This window comes from Vitis riparia, chromosome 15 (genome assembly GCF_004353265.1).
Source record: "Vitis riparia cultivar Riparia Gloire de Montpellier isolate 1030 chromosome 15, EGFV_Vit.rip_1.0, whole genome shotgun sequence".
Taxonomy (NCBI): domain Eukaryota; kingdom Viridiplantae; phylum Streptophyta; class Magnoliopsida; order Vitales; family Vitaceae; genus Vitis; species Vitis riparia.
In genome coordinates, this window is record NC_048445.1 from 20,828,368 (window position 1) to 20,845,255 (window position 16,888).

Below are 16,888 nucleotides of genomic sequence, written 5' to 3' on the forward strand. Positions count from 1 at the left end.
AAAGACGGCCTGGTTGTCTCCCTCTCATCCTCAGGCACTCACTCTCCCATTCCCTTATCCGTTTATTCTATCACTTCCCCCTTCCTCTTCCCCCACCTCCTCTCCTCCTCCTCCTCCTCCTCCTTCTCCTCTTCTTCTTCTTCTTCCCATTTCTAAAGTAAACTCTGACACCCTTCTCTCAGTCTCAATCCCAATCCGTTTTCTTCTCTTTCTGTACATACACATCCATTGATGATCTATGTCTTGTCTACTGCCCCAGTTCAAGTGCCCACCCGACACCTTCTCCACCCATCCCAAACTCCACATCCTCTGTAAGTCTCGTTTGTCTATTTTCTTTATTGTAATTTGATGTTTTTTCAATAATGATTGGTTTTTGTTGCCAATTTTACTTGCATTTCTTCGTTTTGAGGAAAACCCATTTTTTTTTTGTTGCTTTAGTTGTGTCTATATGGGATAAAATGTTGGTTTTGTGTTGGAATGTGCTGTTTTCTTGCTAACATAATCTCGATATTCTAATTTGCTATCTTTTTCTGTCACAATTGGAATTTTTTTTGCCAGTTTCGCTTGCATTTTTCATGTGGAAAATCACCCATCAGTTTCTTTGTCCTTCTAATTTTGTCAATAGTTGATGAAACATTGATTCTATGTTAGAATATTGTCTTTGGATACTGAGAAAATGTGGGAAAATGCAAAAAAATTGGGACTTTTTAAATCTCGGGGTAATGTGAGTATCTGGGTTAATCTCGGTCTAGTTATTCTTTTTTTTTTTTTAGTGAAAAAATGCAGCTCTTCTGTTGGAATATGCTGTTTGGTTTCTGATAAAATGTGGGAAAATAAAAGAAACTGAAGTTTTGAATCTTGACCCTACACGGCTATTTGGGTTTATTTCACCCTAATTGTGTCAAGAGTGAATTAACGCAGCTTCTTTGTTAGACTATGCTGTTTGGTTGTGGAGAAAATGAGGGGAAATGAGTGAAATTGGAGTTTTGAATATTCAGCTACTGTGGGTGTGGAACAAATGCAACAATTTCAGTCGATAGCTGGGGCTTTTTTATTTTTTATGAGACAGAGCAGCACATACGGTGAAATCCAGTGTCTGACCTAGTATAGTTTTCCTGAGTTTTCTTGGGAACCAAGCAGAGGGGCAAAGCCAAGGTTTTGGAGAGGATAAAGTCAAGCTAAAAGCTATGATTTCTTCTTCTTGGTTCAACATTTATATGTGCAAAAACCCTCTGAAAAGTAATTTGTAAATTAGCTTGTGGGAGCTTAGCTTTGGAGCTTCCTAGGTTCCTCCACACTCATTTCATTTTAGCTTTGACAACAATTGAATCAAGGGTGTGGCAGATACTAGATTGTTTACTTTAAAAGGTTGATAAGCTAAGAACATTACAACTTGGTGTTTGATTTTGTAGCTTCTTACATTACCAAATTAGTTCTCCTCTTTGACATGGTGTATGAATAATGGAGTTGTTTTGGTATATTTTTATCATTTATTGTTGAAGCATTTGGGTTAGATTATCTCCATTTAAGATGATTGACAACGGTTTGTTGAAATGCATTATTTATATTTGTTCTTAATTATAACCCTTGTTTGAACTGTATAAAAGAGTCAGTTGAACTAATAGGTTAGCTTAAAAAATGTGTCAGTATGTTAGCATATGGAATTGTAACTCTTGTGTGAAAACTGTTGGAGCTTTTTTGGTTTTTGATGTTTAGTGCCTTATAGAAACACTGACCTTATTTGTATTGAATTTGTTGTGATTGTAATTAATTGGTTGAAATCTGCAGCTAAAAATAGGGAGGCTATTTATTTTCGGGTACAATGTGCTTTATCTACTACGTCACCGCCACTATCAACATCCACAACCGCTGTGCTTGATATTGAGAAGCTACGATTACCTTCGTTAGAATCTCATTCAAATTCAGTTGCTGCCCACAGACCATGGACGTATATAGGGGTAGTGGGTCCACCCACAGAGGTCAGAATCCATCTATTTATGATATTATATACAGGCTTGAGATTTTTTGAACAAAAGTGGATTGTACTTGATTTCATTTTGAAAATCATGTACTTTCTGACTTTTTTACCCTTATGGGGATAGACGTAAATGAACAAATTCATTATGTTTTTGCTCAAAATGTAAAAGGCGGGCAGCATGTTCATTTAACCTACACTGGGTTTGGTTTTAAGTACATAATGGGTTTTAGTCATCATGCAACTGTAGCTTTACTCAAGGTCAACCAACTACTAATCATATGAAAAAAGAGGAAAGGTTGTCAATCATAGTTTGTAGAGCAGATGGTTATTTTACAAATGAAATAGCTGATAACCTTCACACATGCAAACTTGCATGATTTGAGTAACAGGCGGTTATCAACTTGCTTGCGGTTTGTTTAGCAACCAAGTCACAGATATAAATTATTTTATAAATAACTATGTTGCTATTTTGTTCGGGTCCTCAAACCAATTTGGGGATAAAACTTAGGTGGCTATGTCTATTTTTATGTTCATTCTCCTGAGTGGTTCCTAGGTTCAAAATTGCATCTCTTGATTTCAATATTGTCCTCGTATTTATTTTATTTGCTCGCAAATGAGTTCATTGATAGTTGTCTGCAGGCTAATTTTGAAGCAACATTGGCTAGGGAAACACTTCTCACAAGTGAAGAAGCAGTAATAGCTGCTGCCGCCGCTGAAGCGGTTGCTCTGGCAAAAGCAGCTGTCAAGGTTGCAAAGGATGCTGCTCAGTTGGTTGGCAAGAACAACTCCGCCAAGTCAGAAACTAAACCTGCATCTTTCTTATCAGGAGATGATACATCCCAGTTCAGAAGAATTCAGTTTACAGAAACAGAACGAATTGGCATACTAGGAGATTCTGTAGGAGCTGAAATTGGCATGGTAGACGATAATTCCTTGCAGGATGTGACAGAAGATTCTGATGATTTGGAGCCGACACTTGAAGAGCTCGAACTTCTTGAGGCAGAATTCTCCAAGAGCATAGTTGTGAGATCGAATCGTCAAGTAGAAAGGAAAGCAAGAAGAGCAAGAGCAGCAGAGAAGGCTTCTGCTGGTGTTGTGTCTGTGAGGTCTGGTTCTACCAGCCGCAGAAAGCGTGTTTCTTTGCAAGAAGTAGACTACTCTGACCCATTGCGTTACTTGAGAGGAACTACAAGCACTTCCAGGCTTCTCACTGCTACTGAAGAACTGGAGTTGTCAGAAGGAATTCAGGTGCGACTCACATAATAATTATACTGATGCTTTAAGGGCAAAAGGGTCCTTAGAATATAAGTTGACCTTTTGTTTTAGATTATATTGGTTATCCTCTTAGTGATCAATATCCATTCAGATAATAGTCCCTAGAGAGTCTTTTAGAATAAATACCTTACACTTTTCTATGTTGGCATAAATCTCCCTTTTGGGAATCATTAGAGACTGTTTAAGGGACTGACAATTAAACAAATGCTGATGCAAGATTTTGGTTTCACCCTCCTACGTGTGAAATATACATTGTCCTCCTGAATCTGCCATTTAATATTGAGATTTATGAGTAAACATCGAATGCCTTCCCTAGGGTCTCTAAAAATACCACCATTCTCTCCTGAGCTTATGATTTAGGTCATCATGTACCTCCCCAGCTTTGGAATTGGACAAGTCAATTGGCTTAAAGGCCCACTTTCTCTAGTTGAAAAATAGGTGATATCAGAGTGTTGATATGATGCCTCATCCAGTGCATCTGCTTTGGTGTGGAGGGGTGGTAAAGGATACTACCTGCAAACTCTGGTGGGATGTTTCTGATATTTACTGGACATTTCTTGACAAATAATTTAAGTAGTGCTACTTGACCGATTTTTATTTTGTACACTGACATTCAAAAAAAGAAAAAAATATCCATTTGTTGAATGCAATCTCCATTATATGGGGTTTTGTCAGAATATTCGGGAAGCCTTTGGTGGTACTTCATGCATGAGCTCTAGTGGGCTGGTGCACAGATAGGGTTTTGAGAGAACTCTTTCTTGTTATATACACCATTGCATCCATATCCAAATCAGAAGCTAGATTTTATTAGGTGTAAAAAGGGAGATGTGGTGTTAGGCCTGTCAGTTATTCCTTGCAATTAGCAATATAATCCAGGGAACTTACTGCTTGGGGATTTTTGCTAAAATTATTTTATGTTTGAAGTGAATTTCTTATGGGGAATTCTTCTCTTTGCACTTTATTTCATCTGATTTCTGATGTCTCATCTGTCACAAATATAATTCAGGACTTACTGAAACTAGAAAAGCTTCAAGAGGACCTTGAAGAACGATTTGGGGTTAAGCCCACCTTTGCACAATGGGCAGCTGCAGCAGGAGTGGACCAGAAAACCCTGAGGCGGCGCACAAATTATGGGATCCGTTGCAAAGACAAAATGATTAAAAGCAACATACGGCTTGTTATTTCAATTGCAAAAAATTATCAGGGAGCTGGGATGAATATACAAGATCTTGTTCAGGTATCATGCAAGTCTTACTTGTGTACGAAGAAATGAATCAAGTTTTTCATTGTGCAAAAGAAAATACCATTATAAAAGTGAAACTTAAATGAACTCTGTTGGCTACTTTGGCTGTGATGCTGGAATGGCTGAATCTTGCTCACTGACTCACAGGAAGGATGCCGAGGCCTTGTAAGAGGTGCAGAAAAGTTTGATGCTTCAAAGGGATTCAAGTTCTCAACATATGCTCACTGGTGGATTAAACAGGCAGTTCGGAAATCTCTTTCTGATCAGTCCAGGACAATCCGATTGCCAGTAAGTTCTGTACGAATTATTAGAAGCATTATCTTCAGCATTTGTTGTCAATAAAGTTGACTGGTTTAGAAATCCTTGTACTACCTTCTAATTTGCAATATTTTGGGGTGAACAGTTTCACATGGTTGAGGCGACTTACAGAGTAAAGGAGGCGAGAAAACAATTATACAGTGAAAATGGAAGGCATCCTAATAATGAAGAAGTTGCAGAGGCAACTGGGCTCTCAATGAAGCGGCTCAATGCTGTGCTACTAACCCCTAAAGCTCCAAGATCTCTTGACCAGAAGATAGGAATCAACCAGAATCTTAAACCTTCGGTATATCCTGTTTTTCCATCCAAATCCACTTTTTCGGGTGGCAATTCTCTTACCTACCTGAGTCATGAATATTTTTGCCACCTGTATCATACCTCTGATCTTCCTTCCTCATTTTACTCATGGGTTCTTGTATATTCCTTTTCCAGGAAGTGATTGCAGATCCCGATGCGGAGACAGCTGAGGAGCTGCTAATCAAGCAATTCATGAGGGAGGACCTGGAGAAGGTGTTGAACAGTCTGAACCCAAGGGAGAAGCAGGTCATCAGGTGGAGGTACGGGCTGGAAGATGGAAGGACGAAGACACTGCAGGAGATTGGGGAGCTGATGGGTGTGAGCAGGGAGAGAATCAGGCAAATTGAGTCATGTGCATTCAGAAAGCTCAAGAACAAGAGGAGAACCAAACATCTGCAGCAGTACTTGGTTTCATAAGCCTCTCCAGCCCCAGAAATCCAGAGCTCCATAACTCATTTCTGCAACTTAGTTCAAAGTTGGATAGAGCTCTGTGTTTCCCTCCTTTTACAATTATTCCTTCATTTTCCTTTTTCCTGCATGGAAATGTATCTTCTTGAGTAACATTAGAAGTTGTTTGTGCATAGAAACAAAAAAAAATTTTGTGTTAAGCATTTTTCGATTACTTGACAGACAGAATAAGCGCTTGCAGACTTGAAATGGAAGGACAGGACTCTTCGTTGACTCAGGGCTTGGGTTTGGGAATATTTTTAAACTGTTTTTTAGAATAGTTTTCAAAAATTATTTTCCAAAACAAAATTCTTATTAGCAATTCAAATATGAACAATAGTTGACTTTTTCTTTGCCAAGAGATTTTGGGTCTGTTTGTGAATTGTTTTTTACAATAGTTTTTTGCTTTCTAGAACCAATAACATAGAAAATTTATTTAACAATTAAAAAATATTTTTTGGTTACTCCATTTTTATTTTTAAGAACAAAAAATAGTGTTTACAAGAATATTTTTTAGTTGTTTTTTTAAGACTATTTTGAGAAATAATAATACAAATATGTAAAATGATTAAAAATAAAATATTAGATATAAAAATCATTTTTAAAACATATTTAAAAATATTAAAAATAGGTTAAAAATATTTTAATTTTTCAAATAGATTTTTGTTCTACAAAAATCAGAGAACAAGTTTTAAAAAATTATTTTCTAAAAATATTTTTCAGAAATATTTTCCAAATTAGTTACCAAACAGACTCTTTATATTTATGTATAATACAAAAATTTTAAAAATATTCTTTATATTTTCAATTATTTTTTTAAATAATCTAAAAAAACATTGAAAATTTTCAAAATTGTTATGAAAAAATCATTCTTCAAATAATCTTAACTAATATTATTGTTGTAAATTTTAACTAATATTTATTTTTAATAATTTTAAATAATAAAGTCGTTTGTTAAACATTAATATTTAAAATATTTAAAGTATTGTAGATATATAAGTTAACTATAAAATATTTATTATTAAAAATGAGTAGTGGATAAATCATAGTTATAAAATAGGAAAGTGAGATTTGATTCACTAATATGAGCGGAAAAAAAACCCAAAATTTTTTATATTATTATTATTTTCATATATTTAAAAATAATTTGAATACATACACTTTTTAATTATTCAACCAATTATTCTTACCATGTCATTCAAATTAGTTAATAACTAGACTTCTTATAGATGTTTCTCTTCTTTTAAATATTTTAATAATAATAATAATAATAATATGTAGGATTTTTTTCTTCTAAAAACAAATACCTCGTAGGATTATTATTTTAGTTTCCTAAAAGTTTAGAAAATGTTGTCAAATAAATCCTATTTAATCATAATTATCAATTCAAAAAGTAATAAAGTTGTTTATTAAATAATAAATAATAAATTTAATAATATATGATTAATTTATTTAATATAAAATATTTATTTATTTATTTATTTATTTATTTTTATACTATATATCAAATTATATCCATATTGTAAAACTTTTTATATTTAAAAAAAATTACAACAAATTTTATTCTCTATTATATTAAATAATTATTAATATTATATAATAAATACAAATTTATTATTAGTTTATTTATTATCAAGAATATGAATTTATTTTTAACTTATTAATATTAAAATAAACTCTATTTTTTTTCAAATTCATACTTTATAATGTTTCTAAAAAAAAAAGAGTAAATAATAAAATAAAATAATAATAATAATAATAATAATAAAATGTCTAAAAGGAAGGGAAACATAAAAACTTTAGTTGTTAATTGATTTGGATGACATGACAAATAAAAATGATATTTTTTTAGGATAATTGGATGACTCATTAAAAAGTGCATATATTTTAAATTATTTTTAAATGAATAAAGATAATACTAATTTAAAATTTTTGAGATTCTTTTTCTATATATTTTCATATTAGTGAATCAAATCTCACTTTTCTCTATAAAATAAAATATATTATCATTAGAATTAGCAAATCAGACAACAAAAATTTGACATTAAAAATAAAATAATTATTTTGATGTAATACCTAAAATTATTTTTAATTTTAAATTATAATATTAAGTTATTTTACCAAATATGATTAATTTACTTAATCACTTAAATTAAGTTATTAAGTCACTAAGAATTCCTTTTAGACCAATACGAAACAAAGTCCAAAATGTTGTCATGACATATCTTACTATAGACCCCTTTTGAAGTGAGGGGGGGACCTCCCCATGCATAAGACGAGCTGCATGGACAACTGGCCAAGGGCATGGATGCCCATGAGGGTGGTTGGAGAAAGCCATGCTGGTTGAGAGAGGAACAGGAGAGGGGTATAGCTGAGACAGGGAGGGGGTTTTCGAGGGGCACGGAGGGTGAACGGGAGAGGAGGACACACTTTGAAGGGGCAGGTGAGGAGAGAGGGAGCAAAGACCATCTTCACCCAGAAAGTCTAGGTCTGGCTATCTTCTTGTCTCCCATTTTCATTACGTTATTCTTTTTTGCTTAGTTTGCACTTGATTTCCTGGCATGAACGGTCGATAGGGAGTAGGCATGGGGGACCACAGGATGGTTCTGACCTCTAGGACGCTCAGAGGGTGCTCTAAAGCATCCATTCATTCCCTTTATTTGGTTGGTTATCATTTGCCTTCATTCTTTTCAAACCCCATGCATGGCCACCCCCTGCAACCCCCACGTCCCTTTCCTTCTTCAATGGGCGGAGGTTCACCTAGCGCCTCTAGCGAGCTCCTCCGCCGCCGACGCTCCAAGGGTTGCATCTCCACCCCTCTATGTCCTCCCAAACGACCCCCGCGATCGTCACTCTGCCCACCAAGTCGCTGCTATCGGTCGTGGAGTCCCTATTGCACTCCTCATTCAAGCCCAGCTTGGCCTCGCCGGACCCGTTTGCGGTGCTGGTGGCCCTGCGTCAGGTGCGACGCAGCCCCGGATCTCGCACCCACTGGCACCCCAGATACTTGCACCGCCTGTGACTCACCCGGCCGCGTTGGGAGCTCGGCCATTAACGTCGCCCTCTCAGATGATGAGAGGTCTGTCACCTCCACCGCCCTGTTGTCCCCGCCGTCTCCATCGGCGGCGCTCGTGTTAGGGACCTAACGAGCCTCGTGGCCCTCCACCTCAATGGCCATCTCGCCTCTCGTCTCGTCGGCGGCAGCGACTTTCTCTGGGAGATGTTGCCCGGGGGGGGGGGGTAGGCTGTGATGGGAATGGGGGTTTTGGGCTTGCCCATGATGGCAATGGATATGGGCTTGAGTTGGAGCCCAAGCCCAAGTCTGTGATGGAGATAGGTGCCTTGGGCTTGCCCATGGTGACTGATATGGGCTTGAGTAGGAGCCCAGGCCCACGCATGTTGATGGAGGGCCTCATGCTCTCCATGCCAGCCACCCTCATGGCCCAAGTCCATGTTGAGTTAGCCCATTTGGCTGCTTCAATTCTAAAAAAGAATCTTTAAGCCTCTAATCTTTGTAATTTATTAATTTATTTATTAATTTTTATTTTTATCTTATTTTATTTTTACTTACCTTTTTAACTCAACTTAAGCATAACCGAAAGACAAATTATTAGAATTGGATATCGTTTTTGAAACTCAAAATAATTTATATTTCACCTTCCCTTCTTTAGTTATGTCTAATCACCATATATGAATTTTTTTTTTTATAATTAACTTGTGTTGGTCTCGATGAATTTGCTACATTCTAAACTTTAAATCTTATTTTCAAAACTTAGGTCCTTAAGTAATTTTTCAAAAATACGACTTTCAAATTTAATTTTTGATCCCGAAAGCCTCACTGCTCATTTTCAGTCGTTCAAATATCATTTTGATTAATTAGTAACATTATTACCTATTTATTTATTTAGTTCTTTTAAAAATCCCATTCCTTAAAGCCCAATTCTTCAAAAATCCAATGTCCTAAATTAATTTTCATATCTCAAAATTTCCACTATCCAATTTCACTCATTTAAATATTATGTTTGTTAATCATTATTATTGTTTCGTATGTATTTATTTATCTTCTTCTAAAAATTTCATTCATTAAAGTCTAATCCTTCAAAAATCCTATGTCCTAATTTAATTTTCAATCCTAAAAATTCCACTATTCGTCTAAATGTTATTTTCCTTAATTAGAATTATTATCCTACATTTATTTATTTATTTAAAGTCCAATTCTTCAAAAATCCAACGTCCTAATTTAATTTTCAATCTCAAAAATTCCACTACTCATTTTTTATTCGTTTAAATATTATTTTCGTTAATTAGTATTATTATTCCATATTTATTTATTTATTCCAATCATTAAAGTTTAATTCTTCAGAACCCGACTTCCAAATTTAATTTCCAATCTCAAAAACTCCACCGTTCATATACCGCTGTTTAATGACTATTCTCGTCATTAATGTTATCTCATCCATTTATTTATTCAGTTATTCATGTATCAAAGATCTCATCTCTAAATAAATTCTTAAATTTTCAATTTCTAAGTTTAATCCCCAATCTCTAAAAATTCCATCTTTCGCAATTATTTACCTGATCTTTATTATTTCACCATCATTATTATTCCATTCATTTACTTATTCACTCATCCATTTATCCACTTATTTAAAATTCCCCTTTGTAGGCCCCCCCCCCCCCCCCCGAGGATTTTTTTTTTTTTTATGTTTACTTTTCTTACTACCCGGGATTTCAGCTGAATGAGGCGGCTGAATTGAGACAGGAGGGCAAGTAGTGGCTTGCCAAGGAAGATAGAAACAGGAGACATCCGGAAAAAAGGAGAGGTTTTTCTGAAGAAAGAAAAAAACGTTGTGAGGAGGGCGGATGGTTTTCTGAAGAGAAAAAAACAGAGAGGAAAAGAGCGAGTAGAAGGCAAGTTGTATGATCTTCGCTTGAGGATTCAGGTATGGCGATTATGAGCACTTTCACTCCGTATTTTCTTTATTTTCCTCGTTTGACATCATCGTGCTTAGGCATGGTTTAATGGGTTTGTTAAGATATGTGTTTCGCTTTGCCTTTTCTCTGATTTTCTCTGTTTTCTCCCTCAAATGACTGGGGTATGCTTTTGCTTTCTTCGAGTTTGATGTTTGATTAAATACCTAAAAGCTTAATGCTCATTCCACCAGCTGCCATTTTGTTCATCACTCATGAAATGAGGTTGTGCCTGATAGTTTCTTGAGTCTCTTATCTTTGCTCTGTTTTAGCCATTTCATCCTTTGTGCTTTTATGCTCGCATGTGCTTAACTGTGAATGGCTTTGGACTGTGTATCATTCTTTAAGAAAACTTTGGCTGCACCTAATTTGGATGATGATGGTCACTTGAATGTATTTGGACCGAAAATAAGGGTTTGGATTGGCATGGTCATTGGTTTTCATATGAGCCCGTGTTCAGGACTGTGAGAGAGGAGATTTGGGTCAGGCTACAAACTCCTGCAAAGGAAAGAGGGTAGGGAAAACTATGGGAAAGGAGTGTTCTCGAAGGAAATATAGTGTATCATTCAGAAATATGCCTGAAAGGTAATGAGCCGAGAAGTTTGGGACAGCTGAAACGGAGATGATGAGAATGTTTGTGAAAATGAGAAGAAAGTGCAGTTCTGTGACGTGGCGGCAAGTATATCAAGCTTCAAGTGACTTCCAGATTTGTTGCCGAGCTGCACGATCTTCAACTTTGATGAAATGCTTATGTTCAAGACCTCGTTCTCCATTTTTCTGTAGCATGTCACGTGTTCAAATGGGAAAATCCAGGTTGCATGGTCTGTGAAAGCGGAGAGGAATCGGCGGGCAGAGGGGGAGCACTACCTAAGCTGTTGTAGCCAGTGAGAACTTACAACTGGTCTTAGTTAAGATGATCATAACTGTTGTAATTCCGGGAAGCAACCTCTACATACCCATTAAGCCATCCCACTAAACCCTTTCCTCTCTCTAAACCTAACCATACCCACGAATCCACTTATCTCTCTATAAGTTTGCTTACCCCAATGCCTTATTCTCCACAGTTGATATACCATATGTCACAGCATCCATTGTCAATTGTTTGCACCTCCCCCATGCCATCTCTCCACTGTTCTTACCTACTGGACTTCACCACCCTCCATGACACCCAACAAGGCCATCCATTTCATACCTGCAGGCACCTAAACCATGCGTGCATGGTCATTCCACCTCATTCCATTCTCAATCCTTACATACCCGTCACCATGACCACCTAATCCTTCCTCACCCATCATACACATCTTGCACCTCACCACCTCACCACCTCATTACTCACCTTCCCCATCCATCCTCATGCACACGTACCCATCTCTCATGCCCACCTTCATAATACCCATACTCATCATCTAACCATCTGTGCTCACCCTTCATGCCCTCATGTTCACCACCTTTCTAAGTGCCCAACGCACCTATCACTAAGCTAACCTAATAACTCCCCATCCGTCATCCTCTCACCGTCCCGTTCATTCAGTCAAGCCTTGCGGCGTCCACACCCTCACCAGAAAATTTTCCTCATGTCGGTAGCAGCCCGACACCAGGCCACCACCTCCCCATTTCATGCGCCTACCGCCGAACCTGAGTAGTGCGGCATCACTTGAGCTTCAGTCATCTGTCTCCTCCTCAATCCACTTCGCTGGTTGGATTTTCATCACCTTCGCTTCAATCCTCATCATAGAATCTCATTCGTTGTCACGTTGAAGCGTTGGATGAATCACGGAAGCCCGCGCCTCTCCTGTTGATCGTCTCTTCATCACTGAGATCTACGTCGGCGCCGCTGTTTGTAGGTGCAGCCCTCCCCATCTCCAGCTGCAAAGGCCTTTCGGTGGGGGCATGCAGCAGCAGCCTATGCATATGCGCCCCCAAGTTCAATCCCCCTTAGCAATCCCTTTAGAGGCGCCCTTCTTAGGCTTGTGTTTGAGGTCAGCAGCAGTCGGCTTTGTAGCCCTTGCCAAGCAAGCCACCCAGCCCACCAGTATGCTGCCATATAGCCCATTTCAGTAGTCATTGCCTCACCCAGGTTCCCCAGCAGAGTCACCATTGGCATCGATCAGGGTCCATTACCTCAGCATGGGCCATGTTGAGCCTCTAAATGCGGCACTAGTTGTACCCAAGCCCACTAGCATGATTCTATTTCACGTGGCCTCCTTTCTTGGCCCATCCCCAAAGCCCACATACTCTAAAAATTGATTTCAGAAATCTAATTTCCAAGTAATCTGACTCTATAATCTTTTATCCTTAGAATTTTCAAGTCCAAAAATTCCCTCTTCCAATAAGTTTTTCAGAATTCTACCTTTCATATCTATTTATTTACTCTTTATTATTATTAATTTTGTTATTATTATCAGTATTCCATGTTTAGTTATTTATTTCTTTTGAAAATTCCAATCGTTGCTTAAAAATTCCACTGCCCACTTCCGATTCGTGTAAATATCATCTTTATTTAATTATTAATACTATTCTATATTTACTTATTTATTTCTTTTTAAAAATAAAATCTCATGCGTTCAATTTTAATTCTTCAAAAATCCAACATCCCAAATTCAATTTTCAATCTCAAAATTTACACTATTCAATTTCGTTCTTTTAAATATCATGTTTGTCAATTATTATTATTATTATTTCGCATGTATCTATTTATCATTTTTTAAAAATCTCATTTATTAACGTTAAATTCTAATCTTTCAAAAATCCCATGTCCTGATTTAACTTTTCAATCCTAGAAATTCCATCATCCGTCTAGATTTTATTTTTGCTAATTAGAATCCTTATTCCATATCTAATTATTTATTCAAAGTCCAATTCTTCAAAAATCTGACTTCCTAATTTAATTTTTAATCTCACAAATCTCACTCTTCACTTTCATCCGTTCTAATATCGTTTTGATTAATTAGTAGCATTATTCCATGCTTAGCCACTTATAACTCTTAAAAATCCCAATCATTAAAGTCCAATTCTTCAAGATTCCGATTTCTAAATCTAGCTATTTGAAATTCCAATTGTCCTATCTCCGAACTCAATTCTCAGTTTCCCATGCTCCAATTCTTGTATTTATCCCGCTACTTATTATTATCATTATCACTATCATCTTATTCATTATTTTTATAAATTTTGCCTTCGAATGATTTCTAAGATTTCCAATTTTTATACATCAACTTTCATAATTTCTACTTCTCAAATAACTTACGATTCTGATCCCTTTTAAAATTTAACTCTCATAATCCCAATTTTCGTAACTTAATTTTTCTTTAAAATCCCGAACTTTCAAATAATTATTCAAAATCCCAATTTTCTTTCAAATTTAATTTCTAAAAGTTCTCATTCTTACATTTAACTCCTAAGAATCCAATTTTCAAATAATCTCTAAGATTCCGATTCTCAAATGAATTTCAAAAATCCAGTTTTTCTTCGAACAATTTTAATCCCTGTTTAGTGATGCATGTGATATGTTTTGTGCTCTACATGGTGTACTAACCCTCTCTATTGATAGCGCATGGTGGCTCGTTGCCCAGGTATGTACCCATTTTCCCTCTAATCGTTGTCTATGCATGTCTCAATTCATATGTGTGCATGATCATTCAGGATATTCATCGATTCACTTATCAATTGCCACGTCAGCTTCATTTTATTAGTAGAGACCCGACTTTAGGGACTTAGAGGGGTGATATGGTCTTCACCGTACCTTCCCGATAAGCAACCTGACCCTTGAACCCGACCCGATTTTTCGTAGATCACCTTTTCCAAAATAAGGAGTCGCACTTAGGGTTTTCTTTCTTATTTTGTTTACCCTTTTTAAAAATAAAACAAAAATAAGTGGCGACTCCAAGTCATTTTTTTAAACAATAAAATCATTTTCAAAGTAAAATCAAGCTCGCCATCGAGTGGAAAATGCATGAGCCGAAATACGGGGTCCACACCCCTCTAAATAATTCTTCAAATTTCCAAATCTCTAAATTCAACCTCCAATTTCCAAAATTTCCATCTTCGTGATTATTTATCCAATTGTTAATATTTTTGTATTTTATTCATTTATTTATTCGATTGTTCGTTTATTTAAAATTTCATCCCTAAGTAATTCATCAAATTTCCAATCCCTAAGTCCAATTTCCGATTTCCGAAACCTTAACTTCTGCAATTATTTACCCAATCATTATTATTTTGTCATTAATATTATCCCGTTCATTTATTTATTCACTTATTCATTTATTTAAAAATTCCGTCTTTAAATAATTTTTCAAAATTCCGATTTCCATATTTAGTTCTTTGAAATTCTAATTTTCCAATTTTTGAACTTAATTTTCAATTTCCAATATGCCAATTCTAGCATTTATTCCGTTACTTATTATTATTATTATCATGATTATTATCATTTTATCCGTTTATTTCTAAAAACTCCGCCTTCGAATGATTTACAAGATTTCCAATTTTTATAATTCAATTTCCACAGTTTTTGCTTCTCAAATAACTTTCAATTCTGATTTCTTTCAAAATTTAATTTCCAAGGTCTTAATTTTCATAGTTTAATTTTTTAAAATCCCGAACTCTCAAATCATTTTCAAAATTCCAATCTCTTTCAAATTTAATTTTTGAAATTCTCATTCTTACATTTAATTTCTAAAAGTCTGATCTTCAAATAAACTCCGAGACTCCAATTTTCAAGTAATCTTCGAAACTCTAATTTTTCAAATAAATTTCAAAAATCCAATTTTCTCTCAAATAGTTTTAATTCCATTCCAGTTTTTGAACAATCTTCTGCTCCTCTTGATTTTAATAAGCATGAATGAATTTTCCATAATTCCGAATAATGGAATTTATGGGATTAATTCATGCAAAAATAAACGGGCTTTGGTGGGGGCCCCACATATGTGACTGATTGATTGATTTATTGATTGATAGATTTGATTATTACACATGATTGATTCATTTTGCTCTATGACATGCTTGAGATCATTCTTTAATTGTGTACTAACTCTCTTTCTTGATAGCGCATTGATCATTTGACACCAAGGTATGCCCCGTTCTCACTTCAGTTGTTCTTTATTGAGTGTTTTGATTCCCATATTTGTATGGTCGTTATGAGTATTCATTGATTTCCTCATCATTGCCACATTAGCTTCGTTTTATTAGTAGAGACCTGACTTTAGGGACTTAGAGGGGTGCTACGGTCTTTGCCGTACCTTCCTAATAAGTAACTTGACTCCCGAACCCGATTCGGTTTTTCGTAGACCACCTTTTCCGAAATAAGGAGTCACACTTAGGGTTTTCTTTCTTATTTTGTTTACCTTTTTAAAATAAAACAAAATAAGTGGCGACTCCAAATCATTTTTTCTTAATTAATAAAATCATTTTTCTGATAATAATTGAGCTCCCCATCGAGTGGGAAACGCATCAGCCGAAATGCGTGGTCCACACTTACACATAAAAATTTTCTATGTTTGGTTTTCATTTTGTGTGTTGATCTTTGTCTTCCCAAATAAACAAGGGTTTTGGCAATAATTTTTAAAATAGTTTTGAGAAATCAAAGTTTCTCTTAAAATATTTCAAGTGTTTATAAAAATGACATTTATAAATAAAGAAAGAGAGTGGAAATGGGTTGTCCACTCTCTTTTTATTTATTTATTCTAAGGATAGAAATATGAAATATATAAGATAATTAAATAAGATATTTTCTCAATTTTATTTAGATTTGATATTTAAGGAAAATAAAACTTCCAAAATTATTATTTTATACTTGGAAATAAGGTAGTCATTCCTTAATAAAAATAGTTCCACTCATTTTATTTTCCATTTCTCAGTTATTTTATTTTATTTTTATTTTAAGTTTAAGGAGAACCTATATCTAATAAAATTAAAAAATTTCAAATTATGCATATCACAATATTATATTAAATATAAAATAATTACTTGAAAGATATCCATCAAGCAAATGCATCAGTAGAAAATTTATATTTTAATTGTAATACCAAGACAAGAAAAAGGTAAAAATAAATAAAATATAAATAAAGAGAAAAAAAATATATAAAAAAGAAGAAGGTAAAGAAATGATCTAAGGAAAGTATGGAGGGAAATCTTTTAACATTTTCTATTATTTTTATTTAATTTTAATAAAGTATTTTGAAAAGTGAAAAAAAGTATTAATAAAAATAGAAAAATAAAATTTTCATGTTTGGTTTATCATGAGGAATACAAGAAAAGAATTAAATATAATTAGAATTAGGGGGTGTTTGATAAAACTTAATATTTATTACTTAATTACTTAAGTTGATTTTAAGTTAAATTATACTTAAATTGTTGATTTAAAT

The 16,888-nt window shown here is 34.9% G+C and overlaps 1 protein-coding gene across 1 annotated transcript; it reads left to right on the plus strand.

Moving 5' to 3' along the window:
- On the plus strand, positions 1–5,796 carry LOC117932639 (RNA polymerase sigma factor sigB). Its single transcript, XM_034853918.1, has 7 exons — positions 1–311; positions 1,789–1,979; positions 2,618–3,226; positions 4,260–4,490; positions 4,644–4,784; positions 4,900–5,100; positions 5,247–5,796. Exons 1-7 carry the CDS (start codon positions 239–241, stop codon positions 5,526–5,528), a joined length of 1,728 nt encoding a protein of 575 aa, XP_034709809.1. The 5' UTR covers positions 1–238; the 3' UTR covers positions 5,529–5,796.
- Positions 5,797–16,888: the final 11,092 nt, after the last annotated feature.